The sequence below is a fragment of the Onychostruthus taczanowskii genome, unplaced genomic scaffold, assembly GCF_017590055.1.
Source record: "Onychostruthus taczanowskii isolate IOZ18803 unplaced genomic scaffold, ASM1759005v1 scaffold20, whole genome shotgun sequence".
In the NCBI taxonomy this organism is placed as follows: Eukaryota; Metazoa; Chordata; class Aves; order Passeriformes; family Passeridae; genus Onychostruthus; species Onychostruthus taczanowskii.
Genome location: NW_024499240.1, coordinates 11,678,985 through 11,695,377, shown reverse-complemented (window position 1 = coordinate 11,695,377; position 16,393 = coordinate 11,678,985). Strand labels below are relative to the sequence as shown.

General features: G+C 43.8%; 1 protein-coding gene across 2 annotated transcripts in view; it reads right to left on the bottom strand.

Annotated features, from left to right (window-relative positions):
• Positions 1–2,423: 2,423 nt before the first annotated feature.
• The window catches only part of SATB2 (SATB homeobox 2), a 125,925-nt gene continuing 111,955 nt past the window's right edge, over positions 2,424–16,393 (bottom strand). For both annotated transcript variants that reach the window (XM_041403326.1, XM_041403325.1), the window contains exon 11: positions 2,424–3,142. In XM_041403326.1, coding sequence (XP_041259260.1) covers positions 2,687–3,142 — 456 coding nt within the window. In that variant the 3' untranslated portion in view covers positions 2,424–2,686. The remainder of the gene's footprint in view (positions 3,143–16,393) is intronic.

Sequence of the window (16,393 nt, the reverse complement as noted above, 5' to 3'; positions counted from 1 at the left end):
ACATTTGTCACCTGTGCCAGCTCCAGGGCACTTACGCAGGTTTTCAAGACCCAGTAACGCTGATCAAACCTTTTTTCAACAGGCAAAAATACGCCCCCTCCATCTTGCAGACCTTGTTCCACTTTAACTCAGGAGAAAAGAAAAAAGGCCCAGTAAATTACTTGACAAATTAAGTCATATTTATTGAATGCGTTTTATTTCAACAACCAAAAAATTCTAACAGCCTAACAATGCACATAAGTTAAAAATTAATTATCACTTAGTGATAACGAAGATAAAGTTGATTTACATGGAAAAATGAACATTTACAATATGTTAATCCTTATTCACATTGTTGATACCGCAATAAAACACAATTAGTTTTTTTTATTTTTTATTTCACAAAAAAGGCGGAAAATTGTGCTTTGTTAAGAGGCACTACAAGAAAAGTTTCTTTCTCCAAATAGATATTATATGATGGATATTGAATAAATAGACATATATGCATTGTAATTCGCAAAGTTCTGGCAAGACCACAGGCTAAAATGCCCACAGATTCACTTAGAACCACTGCAAAATTGGCAGTGAAATTAAAAATAAAAAGGCAAGACTCAGCATTGAAAAAATACCTAATAAAATTTTTGGTTGAAGTGTAAAAGATACCAAATGTCGATGCCATCATCAGATGAACAACTTACATAGCTCGGCAAAATTCAGTTTCCTTTCAAATGTATGGAGTGATTTCAGCTACAGGATAAGAAGACAGTTTTGAAAGCGTAGCTCTGAGAGAAACATAAAGCAGCAACCATCGAAATTCTGATTAAAGCTGCAGCATACTACAGAACTAAAGGATGAAGAGCAAAAGGGGCATAAGTAAGCAACCCACCATAATTTTGCAAAGGTATATGAAATTTATGCAGAGATACTCGTGTTTCAAACATTAGCTCTGAAAAAATCTCATAAAAACTCCAGAGGTTACTGAGCAGCTAGAATTAGCTTGTATTGCAACGTCTTCTCCCTGTATATTGTCTGTTCTGAGTAAATATCTACACGTAGAGGTTTGTTTTTCGTTTTTAACTCCTACCTTTTATACCTTTCAAATATATAAATAGTATTAACAGTTATATTACATTGCCTGGTGTAGTAAACAGAAAGTAACTTTCAAAGTGATATTGCATGAGGTCTTTGTCAAGATTACATGAAAAGCCCATGTGAAAAAAGGAAGAAAAAAGCCAGAAGCCTCGTTGGTACCGTTATGGCTGCAGTTTACAGGCGTCTGAAATCAATCCAGCTGCAAGGTGAGGTCTTTGTCTCGGAAATCATTGCACGGAAGCGAAAAGTAAATGCTACTTGGCGTCTCTCTCGACAGGGTGCCTCCCTCAGAGCGGGTGGATGCTATGGCAGATCGCAGCTTTGCGCTCGGGCCATCCAAGAGTGGCTCGGGACAGGCTCTGCTCTGTAGCCGCTGCCCGGCTCTGCGGACCCGAGCAGTGCAGGGCCCGCCGGGGCGAGCAGGGACGGGGCCCTGCGGCTGAAAACACTTCATGGCACTGGCACGGAACCGGGACGCGAGGCAGGGCAGCAACGCGAACCCTCGGCTGTCAGCAAGTGACCTGGCCAGGATTCTCGGGATTGTGGCGTTCTGTGTCGCAATGTAACTTTACATGTGTGTCTGTGCGTGTGTGTGTTTCACTTCAGTATAAACAAAAAGCAACAACAAGAAGGAAGCTTACAAATTTTAAGATCTGAAACAGAGAACAGGTAAATAAAATCCACGGTAAAATGTGGTTGATAGTATGAATTCCATACATCAAATCTCAACACATTTATCTTTTTTCTCTTTCTATAAAGACCTCGTTAATGGACAAGTCTTCTATGCACTGCATTTCAGCTTTAGTCATTCTGAATCCCAAAAAAACTCATCTGTTCACTACAGGAAGGACTATCTGGAGAGTGGAACATGCTGTATCCTTTTAAGTGTGCATTGTGTTCAAAGTACTTTTAACTTACTAGTTTTCTTTTTAAGGTGCCCTGATTTGTTTTTCTATTTTCTCTCTTTTTTTTCCTCTTTTCTTTTTTTGGCAGTGTTGATTTACGTCTTTAAATACCTCAAAAATTACCCATCAAGTTGCCAGATAGGAAGCCATATAATAATGAAAAAAAAAAAATCAGGGATAAACATAGAAAATAAATAGGAATTCAAAAATAGTCACCACACCCTGAGAGCAGGCGGCAGTTTATCAAAAAGCCAAAGCAACTCATTGTGAAGTGGTTTTAAAACATAAACAAGTCTCATCTTTAAAGAACTCATTTCACAGTCTATACTTTCAGGTTGCAAAGTTCCGTCCCATGCAATTTAATATATATATATATATATTACGTAAATATATATATACACACACAAAGTTGTAAATTTCCCTTCACTGATTTCATAGGACTTTTTCTTCCCATTTACTTGCTAGCTGTCCCTTTCATAAGTGCAAGATTGATGAAGGCATAATCCTATGTGACTACAACGATTGCTTCAGTCAGATGTAGGAAGTGTAACACTCGAGTGTCTGATCGGGCAATGCTGAATTCATTCGGTCTGCACATGGATCATGCGCAACGGAAACAAACAAACAAAAAGTAAAACGAGGAAAAAAATCAAAAGTAAAACCAGAAAATCCTTGGATCAATGTATTGCTTTCTGCACTCCTATCTCACATTATCTCTGGTCGATGTCTGCTGGAGCCGCCTTGCTTTTGTCGGGATTCTCCTCCTCAGCCTCCACTTTGTACATTTCCTCGGAGCCTTCCTCACTGTCGTTCTCCTCCGACTCCGTCAGCAGCTCCTCATCCTTGTACTCTGCCACGTCAACCACCGTTCCCAGGTGCTCTTTTAGCTTCCCGTGGTGCTTTACGTGGTAACGCTGGTTCTGGAAGAATTTGATGATGGTGTGTTTGGGGAGATCCAGCTGAGCAGAGAGGGTGTGGATGGCTTCCTGATCGGGGTAGAGACCCACGTCGTGAATAAAGCTTTGAAGGATACCTAGAGCTTCCAAGGAGATCTTGGTACGGGATCTTGGCTTTTTGGCACAACTGTCCTCAGCAGGTGGAGGAGGAGCCTCTTCTCTAGGTGGGGAATTCTCCTTGGCAGGCTGGGACTGCTGTCTGTGCAGCACCTATAAGATCAAACAGACACACACTTCACATGCTGACCCCCTCGGTGCTTGACATAAGGGCACTGGTACAGGTCTGTACACAGGACCTACTTTGTTTTGGTCAAGAAAAGTACAATTAATATGCATTTCCACTGCCCTTCTCACCTGTAAGACAGCTACACCTGTCTGTACAACTACAGACTGAAAGAAGTGATATAAAAGGCAAACGATATAAAATAAGGACCCAGAAAATAAGTAAGGAATACAAAATATAAGTAATAAAAAGAAATCTAAAATAGCCAAAATAAAAATTAGGTCAAAAGGTATTACAGTCTCATTGTCATGATGTCCCATCTCAGAAAAGTCATTCTGCTTTCTTCCTCTTCTCCCCATCCTTGTTTCCTCTCATCTTTTCAGGCTAGATACTTTGATAATTTCTTCAAGATTTCAAGTACCACAAAGGCCTAGACACATGTGGGATCGTCAGGTGCTACTTTATGAATAATGATTTTGCATTAAAATCCATCACAGCTACTTTATGGAAGAAAAAAAAATAGTAGAAGTGCAGAGATTTGTTAAGATTTCCCTTCTCTCAAGAGAGACAGCATAGTCAGCTCAGTTGCTTGACACAGGTGGCTTTAATGTGTCTCCTGAACAGATTTCTCTGTATTACCTTCTCTATAGTAATTTCACTAGTTGAGGAGTTCTGAGTTCAAATAATAATAGTCCTCCATTCTGAAACACCCTCTGGGCAAACACACTTTGCAGTTTTGTAACAGATTTTCACCCACAGTATCTCCTTTTCGGCAAGTTTAAAGAAAGCATATGCAGCTCTTAATCTTCCTAACAGCCACTTAAAATGAAAGGGCCTGGTGCAGCCCTTATTCCAGGGGAAAAAATACCTGCTCTGAATTGTTCAAAACACAGAGGAGCTCCACACACTTTCTTTAAAACCAAATCTATACAAGGGAGATTAACAGAAAAAATCCCCTACAGGATTGAGGGCTGTATTTGCCCAGAGGTTTCTTCAGATGCAGGGAAATAATTATTAGAGCTTGACACTCAAAGCTAACAAAATCAATATGGATAACTATTTTCTTCCACAAGTAAGATGGAATTCTGGCTCTTTATCCAAGAAGAAAACGTCTTTGTTGCAAACTGCAACATCCAGAGAATCAACCCTACATTAAAGCTCTCTAAAGAAAAAATAAAACAAAACCGAAGATAAATAACGGAAATGTGCTGAGAACTTGCAGTAAAATTTTACACACACACCGAGCCCCCAGTAAAATACTACACTAGTCAAGTTATTACCGCAAGAGGGAAGTCCACTGTGGAATATCAGCCTGTTATGCAAATAAATGAAAAGGCTCTGTGCCGAAGAGCCCTTTATTCACGTCCTCCATCAAACGTTCCTGCCATAACAATTTGTAACATCAGCCATCTCCAGTCACAGCTTTTGGGAATCAATCGCAGTGCCCAGGCGCAGAGCTGAGCCTGCCGGGGATGCTGTGCCGGGCCCGGGGCTGCAGCTGGCCAGGGCTCTGCTCCCTGGGCACGGAGAGGGACCCGGCACCACGTCCCGGTGCCCCGGCGAGCAGCGGGCGTGAGCAGGGCTGGCGCTGCAGGGACGCAGCTGCACATCCTGCTGCTGGCAGCGCTGCCCGCTGTCCCCACGGGCACAGCCGTGCCAGGACAGTGGCAGAACACCCCAATAAAGAGCAGCTCCACACGGACAGCCAAGAGCAGGTGCCAGCACAGGACTCGCCACCCGCGGGTGAGAGCTGAGGCGGGGCAGAAACACCGCAAACTTGTTTCGGTGCCAACGTGAACATTTTCCTCCCGAGCACGTAAATACTGAGGGTGCCGCTGAAATGGCTAACCAAGGAGCGGGGGAAAAGGGGGAGCTCAAATGGAAATGACAGATAATCTGGTTTATGTTTTATTACATCTCTTGCAATAAAAGAGCATAATGTTCCAATGAATGGAATCGCTCAGCTGCTCTTTGAGGATTTCTTTTGTGTCCATGGATTGCTTTCAAAGAGAAGGGCTGACGTTTCCAAATAGAGGGTTACAGATGAGGGTGGGATCCGTACCTACGTCAGCAGGGAGCACTGAGAGCAGCAGAGCCAGGATCGCTGGCTCTAGCCAGGGACCAAGCCCCATAAATTTGTCACACAGACCCTACCTAGTCTCCCCTGTTGTGGCTTCTGGTCCTATCCCCTGACAAAGTAAGGCCCAGAGCAGCCAAAATCCAAAGGATTTAACTCCACAAACAAACTGCCAGGGAACTTACAGAGAGCGTCACACAGAAAGCTGCAAGTAGCATTGCTAATCAAAGCTGGATTCAAGTAGCATCTAACAGAGATAGAAACGCATCCAGAAATGGTGCAAATTACTCAGTTCATTCCTGTTGGAGTTGGTAGGGAGCTTTTTTTTCCCTTTTCAGTTGACAAATAGCATGAGAAATGATCCAGCTTGAAAAATGTTACAAGACTTCCAATCAAATATAATGATGAAAAAAATCCAACAATACGGGATCAGCAGCAGTAAAATGTTTAATTTGAAGGAGATGAAGAGATGCCTACAGCATCTATAAAGCAATCAACCAAAGAGAGGGCTGAGTGCGGGAGGGAAGAATAATTTCAATTAACCCTTCCTTTTCCAGAGTGACCTCTCCACCTTCTCCAAAAGGCAAAATGCAAAACCTGGGTGTTATCAGTGTAAAATAGTACAAAAAGGCTGTATTTTATTTCACCTCCTGTTATCTTAGGTAATGAAAAAAACGAAATCTGCTCTTATAACAGATAAATTTCATTGTTTTACTAACTTCTGGGGGTTTCCTCTGGATTGCCAGTAGCATTAACAAAGGATTTCAGCCACACTATATTTTTTAGCAATAGAACTCTAGCCATATACAGAGAGAAGGATAAATGCACAGGGTGTCCTTCAGATCTGGGCTGTGGTCAGTTTTGCAATTCCTTCTGACAGGACAGGCTATTTAGCACAAAAGAGAATACTCTTCTCTGCAAACCAGATCAACTGCTGAGCGCACGGTACAATATGAGGTCTAAATTACCTTTATGTTAAATATTTGCTTTAAACTACATTTGACTGATGAGCATCCTGGCCAGTTTGAGTGATTGGCTTACTTCATGTCTGGCTCTGCATGCCACAGCCTCACAGAGGAAATGAAACAGACCATTCCGGGAGTTCCACATTTTCAGATCTTGGGTCATTATTAGGCTCCTACATCTGCAGGTAAAATTTCCAGCAGCTTCAGACACTGCTGTGCACACCCTGCCACATCTCTTTGGGTTTCAGGTCAGTGCTGCTCTGCCTCTGCAGAAGAAGGAAACATCCCTGATCCTCCTTGCACAGGGTGCATTTCCCTCAGTGGTGGCTGGACCTACACAAAGCACCATGCACTTGATGGGCTTCTGAGATAAGGGATAACAACAATGGCTCCACTCAGCTTGCCTTTTCCCAGGAAAGCTGCTGCTGGGCTCAGAGGGGTGCACTTTGTGGCATAGATGTCCCACAGCCCCCTTCCCCACTCCCATTTCCATCCCACATGCCCTTCCCCGCTGCTCCCCAGCCACAGGTGGGGCAGCCTCCTCCTCCTCCACAGCCAGCACCATCTGGAGCTGACTTCCCTTCTCCTTCCCGATTTTTCATCTACTTTCAAATCAAATGCGAAGATACAGATTTCCTTCCATGCCCAGAGGATTTATTCTTTTCATTCTTTCAAGAGATTTAATTCTTAAACTCTACAGATAGGCATGGCTGCCTTTCAGCATTTCAGAACAAAATATCTCTGGCAGATGCTGCTTCATAAAGGTTCATTCAGGTAGACTTTCTCCTCACAGACAAACTTATCTTTCTGAAACAAATTCACCAGTCAAGAAAATGACTGTGATGGAAGTTGACTTTAAATGATAAAGTGACTGGTCTTAGATCGCACTGTACTGAAATATGATTTGAAGGCCACAATGAAAAGCAGCTGGAAGCCATGTGTAAAATATAATAGTACATGCCTACAGGGAAGGAAGTGAGATATTGAATGATTAAATTTAGGAGAGTATATAATGTAGTGTATCATTACGGGAGTGATCAGGATTATTTGTAATAAGCTAAGGGTTTGTGGTCTATCTAAAATCCAAAGCCAAGAATTATTGGGGGGAAGGGATTGTTGCACTATTGTACATGTATCCACTCCCCACGTCTCCATGTGCTCCCACAGGAGAAACATGATTTTGGTGTTCTCACAGAAAGGAGAGGTGAGCAAACCCAACTGTAAGATGAACGTCAAGTAATTGCAGTCTGTGCCTGTACTGTATTTAATTTTGGCTGGATTCACTATGCCACTGATGTTTGTTTCCATTTCCACCCACTTTCTAGCTAGAGCTACACATGTGACATTGGTGAGAGGCTAAGGGAGCCAAGCAGGAACACACACACACCCGGGCACCACCAGCAGTGAGGCACCAGCTGAAAACACTGGCTCGGGGACACGTCACCCTCCATTGCCTGGACAGCCTTTTGAGCACACTGGAATCAGGAACTGCATTTCTATGTGAAAATCCCAAGCTCTTTTGTTTCCTAGTGTGGTTCTGCCCTTCCCTTTGCAGAGAGGATCAGTCATGTGAGCTCCCTTCTGCTGGGATTTGCTGAGATGATGAGGTGCCCCTTGCTAAGAGAAACACCAAAAATGTTACATCCTTGAAAGACCGTGCATTTCCAACAGAAACTGCCCTTGCTGAACAGACACCACCTGCCTCTGTGCACACTCAGCGTGAGCACTGACAGGTACCTTGATGGCAGGTGGTAGTCAATATCAATTTTGATAACCTGAGCCCACAAGGAGCAAAGTTGAATGGACTTGGCCTTCTCTTTGCCAGAGGTTTAGATTGGATATTAGTGAAAGGGCTGTAAAGCATTGGAACGAGCTACCCAGGGAAGTGGTGGAGGCGCCACCCCTAGAGGTACTTAAAATATGTGTAGATGTGGCACCTAGAGACGTGGTTTAGTGGTGGACTTGGCATTGGTGGATTAATATTTGGACTCAATAATCTTACAGGTCTTTTTCCAAACCAAATAATTCTACCAATCTATTCTCAGTGGTGGGAAGGGGCCTCACCTTTCAGATTTTCTTCACTTTTACATTGTCCTCATAGCCAGCCACAACACTGTATCACATCAAGGACTTCTATGCCAAAGACAGCAAGATTTTAGCCTGCTTAAGGACCCCAAAATAAAGGCAGAGAGGACACACACATACTACAAAAGCTAGGTCCAGAACCTTCATTCCGTGCACCTAAAACCAGTGATCTATTACTGCCCTTACAAGCCTGCACGGCTCATCAGCAGGAGTTGGCACTAGCTTGACTCCATGCAAAAACAATTTACCACACCCCTCCTGTCAGCAAGCCACTGGAAAAGCTCCTTCCCCATGGCCAGCTGAACTCAAAGGCAGGGCGGAAGACAGACCCAAACAAGGTCTTCAGCTGCATTTTAGTGAGTAACACCTCACCTGTGTAAGCTGAGAGCCCCCGGGCAGTGCCCAGCTAGCCTGGTAAGAGTTTACGGAAGAGACAAACTCCCTTTTGTTGCAACAAAATCTCATACCGAGAAGGAGATGCTGTTCCTCTTACCAGAGGTTACAGGAATAATCTGCAAGAGATTATCTATTCAAACAAACACCCTTACACTCCCTAGCCCTGGTCTCCCTTCACTGGTAGAAATGTGCAAGAAGAGAAGAGAGGCAGCAGCTGCCATAACCAGGCCTCCACCCTGACAGCCTCCCAGGCCGGGGCTCGCAGGGCTAAGAACATTAATTACACAGCCAAGACTCTTTACAGGTTTCTAGGAATGTCTGTACAAGAAACTGTAGCAGAAGTACAATTTGCACCTGTGTTCATTTCTTTCCTATTAAAAATGTGGTTCTTAAGACTACTCTTTTTTCTTCCCTTGCAAAAATACATTCATTTGGGTAAACACTGCAGCACTAGTCACAGCACCAAAGGAAGTATTTTCTTTGGGCTCATTCACAGAGTGATTTCACACCTTGACACCATAAAGCTGTGTTAAAGACTGTGGTTTAGTTTCCTTGCTTTTCTTGGATTATACAGTATCCTAAGGTCAAAACTCAGGGAAATCCAAAACTGTTATTAAAAAAGAAAAAGTATCTATGAAGTGATGACAAATTGCAGACTACAGGTGTTAGATTACATTTTGACTCCAGGCAGGTTTAATATAGTTTAGTTTCCTTTTACAATTGCCCTTAGCAGGTACTGTTATCGGTAAGGGATTTAAAAAAAATATGTGGTACTCAATAAAAGAAGACCGTGTCAAAAGAAATCAATATGAGCGTGCAAAATGGTAGGAAGTCTGACATGGATAAATATGTTCACTTTCATCTAACTTCAGTCTGAGCTTCTTTTAATTTTGTAGCTCAAATGCTGGCTGCACATCCTGTGCATTTTCCAGTGCAGCTTAGTAATTGCTTCACGAGAGTAAACACCCTTATTAGAGATAATTATAACACTTGGCTGTGATGTGATGTGCCCCATCTCATGAACACCAGTCCAAACCAGCCAACGGGAACTGGTGACTGCACACTACCTTGTAAGCCAGCAGCCCTGGGTGCCATTCATTTTGTCTGCAAAGACACAGCAGTCACACACCAAAAAACCCCCAAATATTCAAGCCTTTTCTATCACTCTTCATCTGTTCCTGACCACCAGTGGAGCCAGAATATTGGATCAGACAAACTGTATCCTGAACTATGGGCTCCGAGGTACAAGTCACGCCGAGCTACATAAAAAGGGACTTAGAGAGGACTCTTGAGGAGAGAAATGAGTTCCACAAGGAACCCAAAGTCAAAGGCAAGTTTGGTTTCCAGGCTGGAATGTAAGCTGGTTGAAGTGATTCATTCCAACATCTTTGGAGCACACTCGCCACATGCTTCCCCTTTGCTTTATGGTGGCTGCCTTGCTCAAGGGCAGGAAATAGGCAGGGATTTGAAAGCATGGCAAGACACTGAACAGTCAGCCTCTGAAACAGCAGCCCCATCCTGCAATTCTCCAGGACCAAACTATCCAAAATGGTCAAAAAGCTGACAAAAAAGGCGACCGGAATTAAAAAAAGAAAAAAAATCAAGACATTTTCAATTGCACATTGCTTTTGGCATTTCACAGTGATAAGCATAAGCAAAACATAATTAATCTTTACTTGAAGGCAGGGGGAAGGTGTCTCTCCCCCTCCCCAGCACACACTGCTCCCATTAATGCTAACAGGAGCTTACCATGCATCAAAGAGCAAATCCACCACAAAACATTTTTAAGTGCTATCATCACTGAAGATAAAATATAAATTACAGCCTGATTACACTGAGCTGCTAAGAGGCCACATGTGCATCATAGCTTTCAATGACAACTTCAGATGACCAGATAACTTTGGGACAGGTCTAAGGGGTTACTGTAAAACATCTGTGCAGAGGAATCTGTCCTTGTCTTTGCTTTCCTTTCAAGAAGCTGTGGCACTGCTGTCTGCACAGTTGTTTGAAGAATGTTTACAAATCAGCTTGACAAAGAGAAAAAAAACTTCTGCCACCACTTGACCACAATCATGATCTTATTCTTCAGTAATGCGTGGTTTATTTCCCTTTCCTGATCTCTGTTAATAGACAGCACGTGCCTACACAATAGCCACTATTTTGTCTGTATAATGTTAAAAAAATAAATCAGAAAACTCTGACAATGCAGAACAGTGTCCCGGTGTTTCCTGGGGTAACTGCTCTCCCTCGAATGCTAACTCAACTCTTCCCACAAAAGCACAGGCACAACTTTCATTGCTGTGCAAGTGCCTGAGAACTGGCTGATTTTATGGGGCAGCATAAATGAGCTCATGCTGATGAACATTCATGCGTTAGCTCTGAATTTCCCATCTTGGGCTGGTTCAAGCCAGATCCCTAGGTTCACTGCAGAGCAACTGCAACTAGCACTGGGTACCTCTTTGTCTAATACCTGGCTGCAGCCTGGAAGAGCTGCCAGCAGCTCGTGCCCAGCCCTCAGGTGGAGCTGGCACGTCCCTCCTGTGCCCATACGCGACCGGCCAGCTCCGTTCCGGCTGCTGCTGGCACAAACCAGGGCGCTGGTGACAGAGCGGCCGATGCGGTCAGGAAGTGTTGCACAACCTCGCTGCAGACTCTCTCCTGAAGGCATCGGTGATGGATGGCTCCATTGTCTGGGGATGGGGCACAGCCAGCACAGCTGGCACAGGGGCCAGTTTGCTGCACCCCTGGCAGGCAGGCAGGACTCTGCCGGCCCTGGAGAAGCCACGCCAATCTCTCTTGCCTGTAACCTGTGGTAGCAAGGCAACCTCATCCACAAGGGAAAAAGCAACAGCAAGAGCCCCAGAAACACCGCCCTTCTTCACGGTGATGCTAAGGGGAGTCTCCTTAAGTGGGACTTTTCACATCTGTGTGCATCTTGAGGGCACAAACCTTCCAGTTAACACTCACCTTCTCCAAAACAAGACCATAAGCTTTGTGGGCCTCTGAGTTGCCTCTTCTGTGCTTTCTCTGACAGCCCTAGCAAGGCTCTCCGAGTGCTACAGTGTGCAGAGCTTTGCTTAGAACTTTCCATACAGAGCCTGAGCTTGGTAATGGCTAAAGGGAGGGTCTGCCAAAGACTTCAATTCTGCATTTCCCCATCCCAGCCCTGATAATCCTAATGAGGAGCTGGCAGAATGCCACAGGAGCTAAGGAGGCAGCAAAAGGGTTTTTGGTTTGGTTTTCTGCAGACAAAACACTTCGGGTGTCCTCTGTGCTTTCTTGTTTAATTAACACTACGCATGTTCTTCTTTTCTTCTGAAAATCAGAAGAGTATTTGTGGGCAGTGTGAGCAAGATCTTCCCTGACAAGCCCCAACCTAGAGCCATGCTTAAGGTCAAGCCCTAAACCCCTAACTATGGTGGCATGAATGGCGCCACTATAATCATGTTGTTTTCCAGTTACTCAGACCAGGAGTAGGCACTGCATTATTTCAGGAAGGATATGTTTGGATTAGACACTGGATTCTGGTGGGGGGGTAATTATTTGTCCCATCAAACTGTTTTAGGTCCTTACAGATGGCTATTTGGGGTTTCAAGAATACCCGACTGTACTGCTAATTTTTACAATGGGAGCAGTTAGAAGTCAGGAGAACCTGACTGTTATGGTTAGTGAAAATAGCAGATTTGTGCTGATAAAACACTACTCAGCATGTTTTTTGGCTTTTGAGATGTAACCACCAATGCACTTAATAACAGGACTTGTGCAAACTATACTGTGTGAATCAAACACATAAAAGTATAAATATTCCTTTTTTTAGAAAGCAAGTCTTAAAAAGTGCATTATAATCAACTACCATGGTAAAAGCAAAATATCCAGTATTACCACACACACAACTGGCATAATGTGCTTTATTATACCCTTAGCTTGAAACTGGATAAATAAAAATCAAATGACCAAAGTACAGTCTCCTGCACAGATTAGGTCATTGAAGACAGGACGCCTCAGAGAATTAGATATGAAATCCTTTGTCTTCCTGGTTAAGCTCTAGGAAACGTGGGCATGTGCAGAAAACAGAGGAAGCTACCCTGGCATCTCACTCCCATGCTGTTGAGCTCCATGTCTCACTACTCTGACCTGTGCCTATTTTACAGACTCTGGACGCTGGTAGAAAATTACTTTATGGAAAGTCAACAGTACATGCAGTTTATATTCACAGTTTTTTAGTTCATTTTAAATAAAAAGGTTTAATATAAGGCCAAAGGGGCAGTATTAGGACAAAGCAGAAGATGACATTGTTATGGCCCTGGGACCCATCCAGCTTTGCTGCTGGCTGCTGTGGGGAACTCCATGGACTGCTCTGTCCGTGGCTGGCTGCACACACGTAATCACAGGGGTAAAGCTCACACTTAACACGAGCCTCCAGCTACTGTAGGTCTGTGTGCAAGGAGCCACAGGCTTTTGCTAAAAATGCAAAACACTATTCTTTGCTTCAATAAGGTGTGGCATTTTTCAGTCAAAAATCTTTTGGTCAAAAACGTTGACTGAGTGACATCAAAGATTGACTAAGTCTACTTTGCCAAACTGTTTGCCTGGGGCAGCAGAGGGGTGAATATTCTGACAAAGTTCAAGCAGTTGTTTAGGAATTTTTCATGAAATAGCATATTCTGGTTGCTTTTATTCAGAACAAATTTTGCTCTTCAAATTCTTCCTATTTTCCTTCAAAGCATTATGTTGCTTGTTGCTCTAAACTGCCGCAAACCTTTTTTTTTTTCATTTGAACTGAAAATAATAATTTAGAAAGGACCAACATATTTTTTTCTTCCAGCGTTTCAGAAATGTCAGCAACCCCTTTAACTCAGCTCAAGCAGTTCTATAGCTCTAGGCTGTACCACCCAAGAAAGAGCAGCTCAGCCATCTATCTACCCACCTACCTCCCTCATCATCGTATTTACTAAGGCTTGTACTGATGGGAGCTCTGAAAGAACAAAATGTAATGCAGTTTATAAAAGGAGATGGATGTGAATCTTTTCTATCTCAAAATCCAATAAAGCTTACGATTTTTATTGCATGTGGGAGTCCTTTGGTCAATGTAACACTGATTAGCAGCTTGGCCAGTAAGTGATAAAACCAGAAAGTACTTCCGAATATATTCTGGCCAGAGACACCTGGGAGCAAAGTGTGAGTGTTGCAGCTGATGGCCCCAGGGTCACACGTGTACCTTGGGATTTCTTCACTTGTTCTGCTCTGTCTGACCATAGTTTTGTTCCATTCTCTCCAGAACTAATTATTCCAAATCTCTCTTATCCTTTAATCTTCCTAAAAAGGGAGCATCATCTCAAAAGTATTCCCCTCACCTTTCCAACATACATGAATGAAGACAAAAGATTTACAGCCTGCTTCAGGCAGGGGTCCAGACTGGACTTTAATAGATCCCACACATAGCAATGCAGTATTCTTACTCCTCATCTCATTTAAACAAGGGAACACCAGGAATAACATTACTCCAAGTCAGCAGTGCTTCCCTGGTGCTAATCAGGCCATTAAAAAGGCATAAGCGGTTTGTCTGACGCAAAGGGACAAAGAGAACCACAGAAACGAATCAAAACCAGGGAAAAATTAGAGATTAAAAGTAATAATACTCCTTCCAGCAAACCACAGTCTGAATGCATGATAAGTGGCTAAAAGATACAATCACTGCAGATCTAGAGACAAAAACATGTCTCCTGACTGCGTGAAGTGTAAATTAAACTTCTCTGATGCAGAAGCATTTCCTTCACGTGGCAGTAACTCACTGCCGCCGGGAAATCCAGACCCCCTCGCTGCAAACGAGATCTGCCACAGCTGACCCTCCCTGATCTCGCCTGTGGAAAACACACACGGTCTGAGTCAACAGTTGGAGGGAAAGGAAGAAAAACCCAAATGCGGCAGACTTGCTAGAAGAGATTTCCATGGAGGTTTCCTCCCCAAATAAGCAGATGGTTTCCAGTTAGTCAGGGTCAGGGACTGCCCGTGTGGTTTCCTGCCTGCTTGCCTTTGTAGCTTATCTGGGCCTCATCAAGGTATACAGTCCGAAAAAATTAGAATGGCTAAGTACAGGAATTAGGGAAACTGAATACAAATGAGCTCTGGTCTGCACTTGTGCAGAAGAGCAGGGGAATCTGTGTTCGCGGGTGGGATGGAGGCAGCGGTGCCGACCCCTCTGCCGGGGCAGCCACGCTGGGCTGCAGCACCGCACATCTGCAGGGGCCGGGTCGGGTCTCGTTAACGCCGCGGTGCCTCCCAGGCACCAAAGCCGTGCCTGACTCCATCCCAAACACCCTCGGCAACAGCCCAGCTGCTTTCAAAGTACCCCTGACGTCAGTTTACAACCCTGCCTGCTTTCACCGCGGTGCCGCTGCCCGGCGGCAGCCCCGCTCCACGGCGTACTCCCAGCCCCGCATCATGGTGCATTCCCAGCCCCGCTCTACGGCGTATTCCCAGCCCCGCTCCACGGTGCATTCCCAGCCCCGCTCTACGACGTATTCCCAGCCCCGCTCCACGGTGCATTCCAAGCCCCGCTCTACGGTACATTCCCGGCCCCGCTCCACGGCGTACTCCCAGCCCCGCTCCACGGCGCATTCCCAGCCCTGCTCCACGGCGTATTCCCAGCCCCGCTGCAGCCCAGCGCACGGCTAGGAGATTTGCGAAGCTCCGGACGCACACTGGCTCTCGTAATGCTGTGCATGGGAGCAAAGCAAAACTCCACCAGGAATGTATGCACAAGCTGCCATATGGAAAGGGCATTCTCAAATTAAACCCTGAAACCCAGATGAGATCTGAGCGAAGGACAGTTTCACTTAAAGGAAATGTCTGAGGTCAACCAGCAATTAACTGAAAGGTTCTGATTGAATACGCTATTGACTGCGCTCACATCAGACAGCTTCCTGTTTATTATACCTTATGGGCTGTCTAGGTGCCAAGACATTAAGCTGTCAATAATCTATTAATACTAAACAGCTCCTCCCTCCTTACTCCCCCCTTGCAAATCCTCTTAGGCTAAGAAACTGCACTAAAAAGATGGAATTTTTTGAAGTGAGATGGAAATTAGCTTTTTAGGGTATTTCTTTGCTTGGTTCCAGCTGAAAGTACAGCAACATTCATAAACAATATAACATGCAGTCTATAACTACATGGAAAAAACTGTGTTAAAAAAAATCAGCCATGATTGAGACCATATCCTGAAATCTGGCTTTCTTTTCCAAGCCATCTTTAAACAGTCTAAGTTAAATTTAATTAACAATTTACAACAAGGAGAGAGAACTTATTTAAAGACAGGCCTACAGGTCCTTAACATTCAGTGTCTGGGAAACAGTTGTATATAAAAAAAGTTTTAATGAATTTAATAGAGAAAAGCACTTTAATTAAATGCTGTCAAAGAGGATTGTATTAATGACTGCACACAAAGGAATTTAAAGCAAGCCAAGTATATTTAGCAAATAGGAAGTAGGCTTTCAGAGGCTGCAACTATTTATGTTTCTGCCATTGCAATGCATCTAGGAGATCGTGTTGCCAATTGAAAGCAGTTATGTTATTAGATATGATTTTATTTATTATGGATTATTAAAATTTCAAATGCTGCAGGGAATACATTTATTTCACTTCTCAAATGAAAGAACAAAGATATTTCCTCCTTGTTCAGTAAGAGGAAAAATAGGAGAGGAAATAAATAATAAATA